The 16,998-nt window shown below is 38.3% G+C and overlaps 2 protein-coding genes across 6 annotated transcripts in view; one reads left to right on the top strand and one right to left on the bottom strand.

Moving 5' to 3' along the window:
* Window positions 1–16,998, bottom strand: part of LOC108067957 (beta-1,4-glucuronyltransferase 1) — a 44,192-nt gene that overhangs the window by 11,515 nt on the left and 15,679 nt on the right. For 3 of the 5 annotated variants that reach the window (XM_070217702.1, XM_070217727.1, XM_017157267.3), the window contains one exon: window positions 13,360–13,378. The exons of the other annotated variants lie outside the window; for them this stretch is intronic. The gene's annotated coding sequence lies outside the window, so the exon portion shown is untranslated. The remainder of the gene's footprint in view (window positions 1–13,359; window positions 13,379–16,998) is intronic. 5 annotated transcript variants of the gene reach the window in all.
* Window positions 9,081–10,020, top strand: LOC108067959 (uncharacterized). The gene has a single exon (XM_017157269.3). The coding sequence runs from the start codon at window positions 9,184–9,186 to the stop codon at window positions 9,826–9,828; it is 645 nt and encodes a 214-aa protein (XP_017012758.2). The 5' UTR covers window positions 9,081–9,183; the 3' UTR covers window positions 9,829–10,020.

Below are 16,998 nucleotides of genomic sequence, written 5' to 3'. Positions count from 1 at the left end.
CTGAGGGTGTGGCCATGGATGTACGCAGTGGAAATTAGCAACGGTCTATTCTGATGGTTCTATGTTGGCCAAGATTTATGTCGCCTCGTAAAATCCTACAAGATTTGGACTGGCCCAACGGCACTTGCATAGTGACTTCATTAGCATTGCCAATAGGTGGCTAAAAATAGGAAATTACGAATATCCAAACAAACCTATATAAAACTAACGAACCAAATGTGACTGAAGTGGCTTGACTCGTACATATGATAAGCTTAAAATAAATTTAAAGCATAGAAAACGTATTTAAATTTAGTTTGGAATCTATTTTATTGAGGTCTTTTTACTTGTATGCCTTATACAAATGTATAGCTAGGAATAAGTAGAATAAGTAGTGGATAGATCGTTGCTTTTGGGGTTTACTGAGCAATAGAATACTAGCATTTGTTTAATTACATTGCTTTGGTAAGAACATTACTAAAAATGAACGATATTGATTTTTATTCTGCGTTCAGTCATATTGTTCTAATGTCTACCGATTAGTTTTACGAGGCCCTCCTTACTCACAAATATATAAATCCGTTTCACTTGCTGCTATAATTATTTGTCATGGCCCTGTAATATTACCCATACAAAGATATTCAGCCAATTATTTTGTCCATACACAAATATAATGACAACGGTCACGGAAATATCAAATTAAACCATGTTTTCATCTTTATTTGTCCATACATTGTTTTCCGTATTTAGCTCAATAAAAACGTAGCCCCCTAAAGTTTGTTAGGGTTTTTGGGAGAATTTTTGGATTTTATAATGTAAATAATATAAAAGAAGTCAATTTTTTTTGTTTGTGTATAAGCCAAAAATAATTGTACGAAATTGCGTGAGTTGTTTTCTGATAGCGGGTAATAGTCCCTCGGCGCTCCCTTTGTTTTGCGAATTATTAAGCAAAATCCCCGAAGGTTATTGTTTAAATAAAAAAATAAATGTTATTACTTGAAGATAAAAAAAATAAATTAATTATTTGCCCTTTAAAGTTATTATCCAAAATCTTTTGCGCCTAGCAGAGCGTTATTGTCATTTCTTATAATTTCTTTTTGGGAATACTTTGTCAAAGTAAAGAGGTTTTCATAGAGCAGTCATGTCAAATGTGAAAGAGACATTGCTCATACGCAGAGTGGGCATAGAAAACACCATTTTTGAAGCACTTTTAATGCTTGCATGACTTTATCGGAGGAACGTGAGTGCTGCCAAGCAAAGAAAGAACAAAACAGGAATATAAAATAAAAAAGCGACCAAAAAACAGTCGGGAAAAATCGATTGGTTTTGACCTCATGGACGCGTAACACAAATTCGGAGCTCCGCTGGTGCCAACTGCTAGCGACAAATACTGCGATGATGGGTGCATTGGCACTAATGAAGCATTTGGCCAAAAGAGAGCGTCGAAGGAAAGACGTAGCGAAAGCGAAAGGCAAACAAACACGCCACGAATTCGGTCGAGACAGAACCTTGTACGGGTTTATATATATTGCCAGGCATTTTTTGCCCATTTAGCGACGCCATGTATCACGCGATCAGAACTTATGAAAAGCTAAAGTTATAAAGCAAAAATCCAATAAATTGCCGCAACACCCAGATGATAACAGAAAAGGAAAGAAGGGTTAACGAAAAGTTTCTATACTAGATATACATTCAACTAAAAATTCTTTTTATTTTTGTTAAAATAAAAATTTTTTTTTTGATAAATGTGACTAATTGGAACCTTAATTGTTTTATTTTTAGATAGAAGTTCCAGTCCTGTTAAATTGTGTGTGCTTAAGCGGAGAAGGTCAACAGTCTCTTAACTGCCAATAAAATGTCATTGTATGCAGCCCGTAACCATCATCAATTTAATTGAAGCCGGGCGAATTCAACGTTGCTGTTTTCCCTCGTTAAATGCTAAATATAAGATGGAAAATATCGAACGGAATGCGTGACATTAATTTGTATAATGAGCGACAGTTGGCGGCATGGCCGAGCTGACAAAAGCAGAGCCACGCCCACGTCAGGTCAGGTGCGAATCGATTATCACTTGGGGGGCGGGGAAGGGTGGAACACTGTAGCTATGTAAAAAGGGAGCTGGAAAACTTGAAGCTATATGCGTTGGCGTCCCACCTAAGCCAATCCATATAGATAAATTTTCATGTGGATACCGATATGCCGTCCCTCGCACACTCGCAGTTGTCAGCTTAATTTCATTAATTACGTTTTCTCGTTCGCTGGCTTGTTTATTTTGATATCCTATGAGAGTGTACTACAATTTTACCAAAATACTGGTTTTATTTTACCTTCCTTTTTTTTGTTTTGACTATTTTCAGTCTTAATATTACACCCAAAAAAACTGTATATTAAACGATGATCGATTTGATATTATGGAATTTAAATTTTCACTTAATATGCGGCATCTTAATTCGATCTGCTCGAAACACAAGCAACATTTCTAAGTAGTAGTAGAGAAAATGAGTAAAATATTTAAAAATTTGTTAATCAACTAAAATCCCAAAAGGGTATCCAAAGGTTTTTGCATTGCTTCCGCGTTCAACTTTTTTCAGTCCCATGGGAATGCGAAATGTATGTGAGTCTGAGGTTCATGCTCTTGATGTTTTTGTTGCTGTTGGCCCTCTCGTTTTTCGTGTGGCCTGGACTAATGCCATTTTCATTATCGTTTACATGCATTATGTGATTTTCCAACGACTAATGGATTGGTCCAGGCGGGCGCGGTGAGCTGAAAATGAAAATGACGCAATCGAGAAGCCAGGGTGTTAGGTACTTGAGATACTCGCACTGCTATCGACGGCTGCACTAATGAAATTTCTCGTTCAATTGTTGACTTACATGATTACCACTCAGCGAGAGCTAATTAGCAGGTACTTTGTGGAGCAGGGGAAAAAAAAGATAACATATTCTTTTGACGGACCGTGTGCGTTGTACGTGAACACACGAGTTCATTACTTTTTCCCTGCCTTTTCGGAAGGAGTAAGAACCATTTTCGTTCCGACGCTTACACGCACCATGAATATAATACAAGTATAAGGTAAGTGCGTTCCCCGGACAAAGTCATGATGACAGCGAACATGGGATGATGTTGCAAAAGATGTGAAACGTGGAAAGTGTAAAAATCCTGAAAGCGCCTTAAAGGCGGCAACAAGCTGAAACAGCGCTAAAAGCCGGCCAGGAGAAACAGAGACTCGTACACTTTTATTTATTTATGCGGATGGCAAGCCAAATGGAATAATGAAGGCAGTACGAGCAAAAGTGCGTCGTCTCCAGCCTTTCCGTATGCTCGCCGTCGTTCCTCCCCACTGAACTGCACTGAAATTGCGAGGAAAAAATAATGACTGAGCAGAGCATCCTCCCCTTTAATAGCTACATTTAATATCACTTTCGGGTTTTTGCGCAAATTTTCTATATATCGAGTTGGTTAAATCGAGATAGAACTATCTTAAACTATCTGATTTTCTATGACAAGAAAAAATAACAGAACTATTCACCTTATAAACCAAATATTCACTTAAATCAACTTTTTTTGTGGGTTCCGTTCACTTGGCTGGTTCGAAGTGCAATCCCAATATTTTTGTGTGTGAATAGTATGGTATAAATCCCATCAGCAAGGATTTCAGCAAACTAAGCATATTAGGCACAATAGGTAAGAGTTAGGATAGGCAGAATCAATGAAATAGAAATCATTCGAGTGAAAAAACACTATAGTTTGTTTGAATAAATAACGTGTCGACAGAAGTTTAATAAGCATTATTAGTAAATAAGATGTAATGGAGTGTGGATTTCCAGTACAATCGATCTGACTATGAATGAGTAACAGACTGTGTGAATATTTAACTATAAATACAATAATAATTCCGTTGGCGATATCATCAAGGAAAATGGCTAAACTATTGCCATTTCAACTAAATTCCAGAGGTTACTCGGGCTCCTTTCAGAAATAAGTTTGCCACCAGTAAGTCGATTACGGAATGCTTTGGTAGAAATAATTGGGCGATTATGGGGCGGGTGCTGACCATTTATGGTTGTGGCACTAATGTACATTAAGGCCCGAAGCCATTGCCAACTAGTTCAAGGACGGGCAGAGGTCAGCTTGTCTCATTAGGAAAATTTAAACCATTGTTTATTTAAGCCCTAGAGGCCTAATTTAAAAGTTGAACTTTTACGACACTTAAGTGGGTTATTTTGTAGGTTCTTAACTTATTAATGACCGTGACATCACAAAGAGTAGGTTAATAAATAAATGTCGCAGGACATACGCTAGTCCAAAGCGTTTATATGGGAACCGAAAAGTAGCCCCGGCTTAAAGATGCCAAAAGCTAATCACCTGCATGCAACCGGCAATTACAACGCCTATTAAAAGAGGCGATTTACGCGTGCTTAGCCCGACGCCTGATAGCCGAATGAAGACATTATAGAAACGCGTGCTGGCGGCGGAGGAGAGAACCCCGTTTGGTCATAAGGCCAAGTAGGAAGCGTTCTTCGGGCAGCCACAGCTATGGGATTCCACCAGCCGACGGCTCCTCATTTCATGCGCATTTAACTAATCTGTCATCTAATCCGGCACTGCATCTCGGAGAGCTCAAGGAGGCAGTGCCAAGACTTCCACTCCTACCTTTACTGCACTGCAGTAAATGCACTTTCAGAAAAGTCGAAGCTACACGAAGGGGTAATTGAAATCAGCAATAAGATACCTTTTTAAGAAATTGATGGGTTTTCAATAGACTAAATTATTTAAAAAAAGAGTTTTGTTTTAGTAAAAGTCCTTTTACATAGATATACTATAGAATACAAGATAATATAGGGTTTATCGTAATTTTCAAAGCAGAGCTACACAAAAAAAACACGCAGGGATCAAACCGACATGCGCCTTGTAAATTTCTAGTATTTTTACGCATATCGCTTTAACCATGCAGTACCGATTTCTCTCTATCTCTCTCGGAGATTCTTTGATTTCGTAAAAGAGAGCAAAAGGCAATACGGCGACAAGAATAAATAATTACAAATCAGTTACAAAATTTTTTGATTTTTTTGGTAGCAACTTTTGGAATAATTACAAATAAGTTAACAAGTTATGTGTGATTTTTCTTGACAGCTTTTAAAATAAATAAATTAAAATAAGGCCGAATATCAAACATACTTTCGACAACCAAGCTACTTATATTAATCAAATAATTTTGCTCTCAAACTAGCGCATAGTGTAAGCCAAGCCGTGCCGCAACTTACATAAACATAAAGGAAACAATTAACTTGTTGCCATAAATTCCAGAATAAAAGCCGGCCGCTCCCTTGCAGGAAACGCTAAAGTTACAATTTCTAAAAAGAAAATTCTTGAAAGCAGTTTCGATTCGCTTGCCGCCGCTTGTCTGACAGCCGATGATAAAAGAAAGAAATCCCAAGACACAGATCCAGCTTGCAACTTCGCATTGTCGACCGACAGTCTGCTGGTGTTTTGTCTCGGCTACTTTATTTCACAGACGAGTGCATAGCCAGCCGATGTGGCTGCTCTTCGCTACTCTTTCGCTGGACTTTATCAGTGTCCATTGTTTAGCCATTTCCCCAATGGAAACTGAGCTCGCTCCTACAGCAGCCAAAGTATCAGCAACCGAAACAGCGGCCACCAGCAGCAAGCATATACGATAATATCCCCATAGTTCGAGCGGAAGAGCGGTTTGGGTCTTGATTTTCCTGCTGTATCCAGTTCCATCGACCACATGGCAGCCAGTACATACATATGTACATATGGGCGGCATATGCTCGTATATCTTCTAATCAATTGGAGTACCATTCATTCGAATTGTGGGAGTATTCAAGCTCACAGCTTAGAATCAAATTTAATTAAGGTCTAGAAATTGGCAACGAGTTGGTATTTTTGTGTTAAAAGTCGGAAATGTTATTATCTCGTTTAGGCAGGCATCTTACATATTTTTAATGTGAGAAATTTTTCTAAAAGTACATATATGTTAAAGTATAGGTTGTCAATATTAAACAACATTTAAAATCAGAATATTTCAAAAGAAAATATAAACAGTATTGAGTATTGATTTTGAAAAAATAGATAAAATTATTATCTGCATTAAGATCATATCAAATTGTGCTATATCTGAAATCCATATTTATATTTTTTTGTTACTTGGCATATTCAAGAAAAATTGGACATGTTTCTTGTGGACGTTTTTCGAATATAGCCACAATATTTCTCTCCGCTTGGCTTGGCCTTCAATTGACTTACAGGGAAGTGTTTTTTCTTTCGCTTGGTGATTAGCTCCACCCTAAAAGATTTTTACAACTTGCAATTAAACACAAGTTGGGTCCAGGCTTCTCTGCCCCGGCCCCTGCCACATCTGCACATCTTGTGGCGTCCCCGTTCGATCAGCTTGTTTCTGCCTGTCTTCTCTATTTATGGCGCTAACATTACTCAGACGCATGTCGTTGCTTATTTGCTTTTGTTGTAGTTGTTGGCTGTACTTGAAGCTGAGCGGAGACAAGCAATTACAAAAGCAGAAACCTTGGCTTTGGCTTTGGCTTTAACTTTAACTTGGACGTGGCAGCCGCAGTCGCAGCCTTTTGCCAGCGGCTTCTCTTTTGTCATTGCGTGTTGCGCAGGCGCACAACGTTTGCTGGGCCGCTTCTTTCCATAATTTTTTCTCGGTCTTTTACTTCGATTTTTTTTTGGATTTTTTCTGCCGACGGCTGCTAATGTTGGCCCCTTCAATTTGCCATATTTATTTTGTTTTTATTGAAAATAATAGCTGAGTGAGTGAACGCTTAACTGGCTGACTGAAGAACTGCTTGATTGAACGAATGACTGCGCCGTCCTCCTTTGCTAGCCATCTTCAGTAGTCTCTTATAATTTATGGTCTTTTAAGATTTTACGCAAATGGGTAATTTGGATGGTGAGCCTTGAAGGCCTTTCGGGCTAATGAAGGTTTAGGAAGCCAGAGAACTATGTGCTAATCGAAATCAATAGGCAGAGTCTAGGAGTGATTGTATCGCGTGTCGCAATCGGAGAGTCATTTAAATAAATAAACTAAAATCAAACAAAATAATCAGAAACGAAAAGAACCTTAGCAATTGCTTATTTGCCGCATTGTTGTGCTCAATTGCATATTTCATCTTTGGGGAGACGACGAGCGAGCAACCAGTTTTATGATTCAACCCAGGGTCCGACCCTCTTCTCTTGCTTAATTTATGCTGAGCTTCATTTACTCGTCGTTTTCAGCATAAAACTAATTAAAAAGCCTTGACGCTTGGTTATTAAAATTAAACAAAAACCACATGTTCGTTTATTGTCATTAAAAAGTTGATAAATTGTCTTTTCTCGGATTATGCGTCATGGGCTTACAAGAAAAAAGGTTAAATATTATGTGAGGGGATTAATTAATCTTTACGACTTCCTGAGGTCATAGTCACTGGGAAATCATCAAAATTACTCACTTGGTAAAACGTTATATACGCATGTAAACAGGTTTCAAGAAGTTTGGATAGCACAATTCTCCCTATAAAAATTTGATCTAAATTTTGCGAGAGCTTGCAAAACTCTTTAACTATGCCTTACATCCACAAAATTATATTGCAAATCCCGTTAAAAAGTTAATACACAGTTTCGAGTATGAATGCATGAAACACCTGCAGAGCCCGTGACTCTTCGAACGACTATTAAACCCATAGAATTACTTTCTGGGAAATACTTGAGCCGGTAAAAAGAGTTTTAGCTTTATGAGGCCCCTACCCCGTTCTCCAAGACTCAAAGGTAATTTGATTTATTAAAGATCTTACCCTCGCCGCCATGCTGAGTACATCAAAGTCATGTTAAACATATGGCGTACTTAACGACGAAGTCACAGGATGTAAAGGGGGTAGAGGGGCAAGCTATAGCTAGTTTGGCCGTAAAGATAAGCACACCAAAATGGTCTTAAAGTGGCTGTGTTTAGAGAGGTCTTAATGAGGCTGAAAAACGAACACAGAAATTGTCACATTTCCTGGCCAGCGGAGGAAGGGGGGGATCAGAGCTCGTAGACTCACTCAGGATCCCCCCACGATAAAGATAAAGACAGTCACACCGCAGAGGCCACTTAGGCCAGAAATGTAACATCATCAGGCTGGCTGGCTGGCTCGAACTTGAAGATGCCTTGATAGATTAGGCCGCACTCTTGGCCAGTATCAGATGCAATATTCCGTTCCCATCCGTGACAGGCGTTGCAAGACTATCGATTACCGCCGAGATGGGCGCATTCCTCATACTCGGCGGCGTTCGTGGAAAACTATTTTTAAATAAGTATGTGCTCCCTAAATGGATACTCGACTTCACTGGCCCTGGCGAGTAAAAATAGCCCTGCTGTAATGAGATGAAGTAAGAAAGAATGATGTTTAACTATGCGAAATACCCGCAAAATACTTCGCTGCTAAAAAAAAAACATGTTTCTAAGCCAAAAAGCTTCTCTCTTATAAAGAGATACTGATCAAAAATATTTGAATAGGTTCCAACCCGAGGTCCATCCACTGGACGGGTCACTTTCGGGACTGTCATTAATGGCGCCGCTTGTTTGGCCCACAAACCAAAAATGCTAACTACTACCTACAGTCAAAAAAATCTATATGTGCATGTAAATTTCTGGTTATGCAAAACCCATTTCGTTTTTACATAAAATACTCATTTCGACCATATCAAATTTACCTGGCCCCATATCAAGTTCAAATTGATATTTAATAATGCAAAATCGATCTACGTTTCATATAGATTTTTTTTTTGGGTGTATGTACAGCTAGCCAAAGACATAAAACGAGTTTCTTGTGTTCTTTTTCTGGATTCTTCTTCGGCGTTTTGTGGTCCACGCCTTTGGGTGGTGACTATGAAATTGAACCAGCAGCCGGCAAACAGCTTTAAGTTGGCCAGGCCAAGGAGGAAGTTCCATCGCAATTATCCGGAGGCAACGCCCGCCGATCTAGGCAGCATGATTTCAAGGTTCGTTGGTGAGTTCGACCGATCGAGTGATAGCATGGTTGCTTGTGGGAAAGCCTGAAATCTCCCAAGCATCTGAGTTTGAGATCGTTGTCATCGTTGCTTGTGCTGTTGATAGCTTGGGCATTTGAAGTATTTGTAGTCTTTGCCTCTGACACCTAGCAAAATTCTAAAAGTGATATACTGCCTATTGAGAGGCCGCCATGCCTACCCTAAAGCTGCGAATCGGTCTGCCCTCGAAGCGAACGATGGGCAGCATTTGCATCTGCGGAGCACTGGCCTCCATCTCGGGACTGGCCTACATGCGCTGGAGGCAGGAGGACCGGGTGCGTCAGTCGGAGTTCTACCAGCTGGCCATCCAGCAACTGCGCCAGCATAGCGGAGCCGTGGGTCTGCTGGGCGAGCCCATCAAGGAGTCGGGCTTCAGTGTGGCCAACGAGAAGAACCGCTGCGACGCAGACAAGGCCCAGTTTCAGGTGAGCGTTCAGGGCTCCAAGGACCGCGGGACCGTCTTTTTCTGGGCCACCAACAACCAGAAACAGGGCTGGCTGATCGATCGCCTGGAGCTGGAGACCAAACAACATCCTAACACGCGGTTCCTGCTCAAGAAGCCCCAGAACTACGCTCTGCTGAGCAGTGAAGGTGATCCGGAGCCTCCGGTTGCCTCTGATGCCGCCGAGGAATCGCAGCAGCCGCAGGAGGCGCTCGAGCCACAGGAGCAGTCGGAGGGCGAGGAGCAGGACCACGAGGCCCAACGCCACCCCAGTATTCACAACAATCCCCCGCAACATCTGCGCCAGCGGCAGGGTCAGGAGCCAGTACCATTCGTTCATACAGCGGAGGGCTGAGGTATGCCGGAAAATATATTTGGAAAATCGGTCTTATCGGCCCATTTGCAAAAGGAATTTTTTGACCTCGAAGGAACCCGTATTTAAGGTTTATTTTGGGGATTAATTGGCTCATTGCTTTCAATTGTTTGGAGTAAAAATAGGCGACAGTAAAAAATGTATACAAAAATTAATATCACTTCTCACAAACTATTAAAATTAAAGTTGGCTAATAAAAGTTGAAAAAAAGGACTCTTATTTATAATGAAGGTATAAAATACCTACATTATATTTGTCAGGGTAACATATCACTTAGATAAATTACTATTATAAACAATTTTATTGAAAGAACAGTCTCATCTAATCTTTACAAGTAAAATGCATGCGTTCTAGAACACCGAGGAGAAGACATTTTAATTTACTTGAAATCATTTTCATAGATGGCTGGCATTCACAAGAATGTCAACAATGACATTGTGGTTTTAGCTTCTGTTGGTTTGCCAAAGGTTTCAAAGTAAAATAAAATGAATTTGATTTGATGTAGATATTTGCAGTTTATTTTTAGTAGTCTGCTGGCTTTGTTTGAAAAGTGTAGCATCATGATATTTATAAATGATAGACATTACAAAAAAATAACCTGACACTTATTTATGGGGAGACCATGAAAGCATTTAGAGCAAAACGTTAATACGATTAGGGGGCTTGGGATTGGGATTGGGGAGGTGGGATCATTGTGGGTCAGATATGCTTCTTGACATGCAGGCATGCAGAAAACCTAAGAAAGTCAACGGTTTAAATTATAAATTAAAATATATTTTATATTGTTTGGTATATAGGTATGGTATAGGGAAGGTTGCTACTTAGATACTTTCGTAGTGAGCAATCTAACCGTTGTTGTCCGCGTTGTTATCGCTTCATTTGGGGCCTTATCTGGGTGCGTGGTAATTAAATTCGTGATTTTTGTAGTTTCTTTTTATTACCAGTTTCCCGCCTTTTTGTGGAAATGTTCACCTTCCTCGTCGAGATGTTATTAAAAAGATAATCGCAATCTTAGACATTTTATTTGCCTCTTTTTCCTTCTTTATTTCGTGGAAATTAAATAGCGGCAACGAAAGGGGGTCTGTCGGGGCGGCCACTTCTTGTTACCTTGAAAGTTCAACAAGCCAAGACAAGGAAGCAACAACAACAATGCGGCACTAAAGTCAGAAGCAATTAAGCGTACGCACAGAAACACAAAAACTTGAAACACAGAGGTCAGAGGGGTGTCCAGTAGTCCGGAGATGGGCAGCTTTTGTTTGCACAATATAATTTGGCCCGAGAAAAAAGAATTATTCATATCTTTATGCGTGTATTTATATAAGGTCATTGTTGCCCTTTGTTCACCCAGACATTTACCATTTGTTGCGGCAAATCGACTATGAATGATTTTTTATTACGATTTAGTATTTAAGCTCTCGTTTCGTATTCATTCAGTTATAAAACAAACATAAAAGTTAAATTTTTAACAACGACAAATATAACATTTTAATATTACAGCTTAAAATCAATATTTCGTTCTTGGGAAACTTCTTTGGAAATTTCCAAAAACTCCTTTTTGTTATAAGTACAACGAACATTGCTCACAATACTGTTGATATATTCACCTTTATCTGCCGTAAAGGCTGATAAGTTCATATATTTATTATCTTCAATTTCTACATCTGGATTTCACGCTTTCTTCCACTCAGAGACAAAAAAAAAAACGAATTTACATGGGTTGTGTTTGGAAACGAAAACAGTGAAAAGTAAACCGAAAGTCATTTCGAGAGAAATCTGTGCAAATGAAGTAAAGGTGTCAAGAACTTTATTGACAAGCAGGCCTTTAACTGCCGGGCATTGAACAAAAAGAATCATAAAAACGAAGAGCGCGACCCAAGATCCCAAGAATACCCGTGTAGGAAGCAAAAACGACAGACGAAACCAAACAAACTTAAAACGTGACAAACAGTCGACAACAAAAAATAAGGAGAAAAATAGTTTTTGCATTTGTCAAATGAGCTACGTGAAAGTTTTCCACAACTGACGGTTCGTCTCATTTTAATCCAGTTTAGCTTGGTTGGGTTGCGCTTCTGGTCATAAAAATCGACCTGACCAATCCACACATATTGAGTTCAAAGTCATATGAACCGCACCACATGCAATGCGATTGCTATTGCGAATGCTACTGGCGAATGCCACTTTTACACAAAACTAGTTTCACATGTGGGCAGTGAAGTAAGCGATAGGTCGACATACTTTCCGCAGCCACTGTCATTGGCAAATAAATAGAGCAAAAGCAACGTCGCACAAAAAGGCTTATAAGGTGAGCCAGCTAGACGTAATTAAAAAATGTGTAAAACTGCAGCTTATTAAAAAATCATTATAAATAATACTCAATTTAAAGGATCGGAAAGTTTAATGGAGCTTTTCTAGCTAGATCTCTAAAATCATTAATGGGTCTGTCCTAAAAAAGGCTAGAAATGCAGCACTAGTCCGACAAGATACAATATTTTATTTACAATAGTATTTTCCTATTAAATATATGTCACCAACAGGATAATTATTACAAAACAGAAGAGTTGTATTCATTTACCCCTACAATACGAATTTTAAAAAATATTCAACAATGCTTATATAACCAAACTAGATTATTTGAAAGTCCGTGGACCATGTTGCCACATTTTTACTCTTCCACTTTACGTTTACGGCCCAGAAACTCATTTGCAGCTGACACTAACGGCGATGGCAGTCAGCCAGTTGCAAAAAGCAACTAGGCGAAATGGACAGAGAGGGATGGGTGGGTGGGTGGTAACAATGGCAAACCATGGTCAATATCAGACGTCGTCGAAGCAGTCTTCAGGCCAATTCCAGAGAGCCAGGGAAACGTAATGCAGAAAACAGACTGGGAAAACGTGTGACACAAAATATCACTCTCATTTGGCGATGATGTTGATGATAATCATGGCCGCGGAGTGAGGGGAAGCCAATTGCATTTATGTGTGGATAGTGACAAATGTCAACGGCACACGCTAATTAAGGTTAATGAAAACGACAAGCCGAAGCTCGGCAAAAAATAAAGCATGACAACAAACAGGCGGCGGTGATTAACGAGGACAGCTAACTAAATTGGTATAAATTGGTATGGGTGCTTTATGATTACGGCTGGATAATGCAAATACTGGTATTACCTTCCCTGAACTCGAGAAATTAGCATTCCTAGAGCCTTTTGTTTTTTTTTTTTGTCGCCGTCAAAAGTTTTCCGTTTCAATTATTTTGCTTTCGGCACGTACTTTCTCTGCTCATAACGCCCCCGATTCGCCTACATAAATTATAGCCGTGCATATTTTCAGACCCTAGGACATTGATTCATTACAAACACTTTAATAAAGAGTGGTATCTTTGGAAGTTGCTTTCCATTACAAAACTATTTTTTCACTTTTAATTAAAAAGTTTAACGATTGTGGAATGTTAAAGTATTCTTGATAGGGAAATAAGGTTTCTGGTAGGGACTAAAAGTAATGTAATATAACTTACCTATTTTTTCTGCTAATTGCTGAAATAGACAGATAAAAACGAATAAGTACAAGAAGATAATTAAAAACAAGAAAATAATAACTTTTCTTCAACCTTTACTAAATTCCCAAAAACAGTTTCGGTTGCAACATATTTTGAACCCAGAATGCTCACACATAACAACGTACTCTATTGTTTTTGGGTTAGCTACACAACTTTTTTCAGATAGGCCTCTGGCAATCTACAAAAAGCAGACGAACCGTTAAGACTCACTTTAAAATGCAATTCAACTGCATTTGGTCTATTTAAAAATTAATGCTCTGCAAAGGAAAACAAAGCAAAATGCATGAAGAGAAAAGCAAAGAGTGAAGTGCCTTTCTGCACTTTTTCCAACCCACCACCTCATCCAGAAACCCATTCTCTGTCATCGCCTGCTGCATGAACGGCGCCCCGAGGAGGCAGTACAACCAAGAAATCCTGCCCCAAGATAGTTACCCGTTACATGGTGTGAATATTAGAGAACAGTAGGCGGTGCTGGCTCGAAAGGAAACAAAGGAACTGAATAATATTTCGGGACTGCAGAGGTTTTAAAGTTATGAAATTTAAACAGAAAGTCTAATTTGCCTATAACCACAAATTGTTGCAATCGAACTATATATGTTTATAGTTCCAAAATAAAAGTCATAAAAATCAAATATTATTATAACTCCTCGGCGAAGCGGAAGTTTTTAAACTCTGCAGCGACTTTGCTCATTCAAGGAGTACGAGTGCTTTCTTATAATCAACTCGACCTAGCCACCGAACTCCTTGCGCCCATTTGAACTCATAGAAAAGCTGATCCAAGCTCAGCAGTTGCTGTGCGCCACTTGACTTTTCAAGTGATGTTAGAGGTTATGGAAAGGGGTGCGGTAAGATAGGGCGAATATAGCCCTAACACAATAAACAAAGTGATTTATCTGGTTAGTCTAGAGACATTGAGAAGCTGTATGTGTGTCCAAGTGGAAGTCTTGGGTCAAGAACAAAATGGGTGAATGTTAAGATTTTTCAAAGAACGAACAAAGAAAATATGTAAAAACTGCATACAAGGAAGACACAAAAAACCAATATAATATTTTGTTTTGAAATTCCACAAACAACTGTCAGCGTGTAAAAACTGTTGTAAATAACTTGAATGCGGAAACTAGGAGGATTTGAGAATGAAACTTGCACAACTGTGCACAAACATAACTCTTTTCAAGCCACCAAAAGGACAAATGTCAAAATGGCAAGCAATAAACAACAACAACAGCGGTCAAACATCTAATGGCAAAATCAAATAAACGCGCAACACACATGGACAAACTCATACCATAATCAAAACTCACATAGCATAAAAACATGTTATATGCACAAAAACAAAATAAAAGTCTTCGAATTCATTCTTAAAAGAGAAAAAAGTAAGATTTAAATAACATTCCTTTGAAAAAAAAACGAACTTTAAAAATATTCTAAAAAACATTGGAAAAAAACCGTTTTCATACAAAAAAGAAAACAGAATCTTATCACTTCTAGCTTTTTCGTCTTGGCTTCCGTAAAAATGGTATTCCTAAAATTGAAATTTCAAAGGTTTACGGTACAACGTATGTCAATTGGTCTTTAAGTTACAATTCAAATTTATGGAAAAGATTTTGTGACTGTGAAGCGAGAACAAAGCAGCACAAACTGCCATTAAAACATTAAATATTTGGCAAAACATCAGGTGCTTTCGCAGGATCAGCCAACAAGGGAAAATTAAGGATTCGTGTTCGGGAAATGGGAGCACAGCCTCAGCCAAGTGGTATTGCCCGGAAGGCAATATCCGAGTTCAGGTAAATGTGGCGCTTGAGCAAACGCCGCGCACAATGCAAAATTTATTAGTTTTGGCAGAGGAATAACAAACGAAAATACACTGAAATATCTGAGGTGGAAATACCCTAGAATTGGATATTAAACCCAGATATGAAACCATCTATGCTTTGAACTTTTTGAAACTGCAATGAAATATTATTATTGAATCAGTTTTGTTTACTGTGTCTCTCAAACACTTGAACTCTACCCAGCACTTTTAAAAAAATTGTGAAATTGTATCCAAATAGACTTTTTGTTAGTGTATTCAAATTCAGCCCATGGCACTTGCACCAAACGAGCGACTGTGCGGCGTCTGAGCACCGAAAAAAGTAACAACTGCAGGCAACTTGCTCTCAATTGTGTTTTGCCTACTTTTTAGGGTCTCTGTAATTGCAGCCGTATCTGTTGCGGTTGACGGTGACTCTGAAAAGGTTTTGGCAAGGCTTCAACCAATAATAAAAGAACAGGTGCCCTTCTCTGTGCTCGAAGAGTCGAATATTGAGCAAGTGCACTTAGTATACACAATATTATCAAATGCCGGCGGGTTTCACTAATACGCGATAAGCTAGTTCTACCTAAACGAGTTGGCAGTTTGAATAGTTGCAAATAAAACATAAAGGTAAATACAAGAAAATTTCTACAATTCTTAAAATAAGAAAATAAACAAGGGCAGCCGAAGCCTATATACCCTTGCAGATCATTCCTATTAATTAACAAATCGCAAAAATGTTCAATTTTCTAATATTTCTCATTAATTTTCCAATCGTTCCTATGGCAGCTATATGATATAGTCGTCCGATTTTGATCAAATTAAAATTGAAATTCGAAAATATTTAAAAAGAGTCATATCCTAGAGTAGAAGATAATACAATAAAAACCAAAGAAGCTAGAATTTATTTCCTATTACTTTTCCATTAATTTTCCGATCGTTCCTATGGCAGCTATATGATATAGTCGTCCGATTTTGATTAAATTAAAATTGAAATTCGGAAATATTTAAAAAGAGTCATATCCTAGAGTAGAAGATAATACAATAAAATCCAAAGAAGCTAGAATTTATTTCCTATTACATTTCCATTAATTTTCCGATCGTTCCTATGGCAGCTATATGATATAGTAGTCCGATTTTTTAAATAATTAATTCGAAATTCAGATATATTTAAAAAATAACATCCCCGAAAGTAGAAGGTAATATTTCAAAAAACACCGAAGCTAGAATTTTTTAAAGTTTTTTTTTTCGATTGTTCCTATGGTAGCTATAAGATATAGTTGTCCGATCCGGTCGGCTCCGACATATATACTACCTGCAATAGAAAGAAGACTTTTGAAAAAGTTTCATCCCGATAGCTCAAAAACTGAGAGACTAGTTTGCGTAGAAACAGACAGACGGACAGACGGACATGGCTACACCCAGAGAAATGCGGGACTAATTTTTAGGTAATACATGACCTAAAAATTTTTAATAGACTAAATTTTCCGTTTTAGGTAATGGGTTACCTGAAAATATTGGCATGTGGACTATGTTCCTACTTTTTAGGTAATACAAAAAGAATTTTTGTAGGCCATCGTAACCATAAAATTAGTCTATTATGCCTAAAATTTAGCAACAGTTTCAAGTCGATTTTACCAACAATTTATAAATATATGCAATCTTAAACTAATTTAAACTTATTACAGTTCTTCTTCCTAAGTGTAATACTTATAATTTAATGCGATAGTCACACAGGACAAATTAATTTTGTGTCAATAATTTTAACTTAACTCTAATTCACAAATTTAATTATAATTATATTA

Source organism: Drosophila takahashii, chromosome 2L (assembly GCF_030179915.1).
Source record: "Drosophila takahashii strain IR98-3 E-12201 chromosome 2L, DtakHiC1v2, whole genome shotgun sequence".
Lineage (NCBI taxonomy): Eukaryota > Metazoa > Arthropoda > Insecta > Diptera > Drosophilidae > Drosophila > Drosophila takahashii.
Note: the sequence above shows the minus strand (reverse complement) of the source record. Positions and strands in the feature narration are given on the sequence as shown.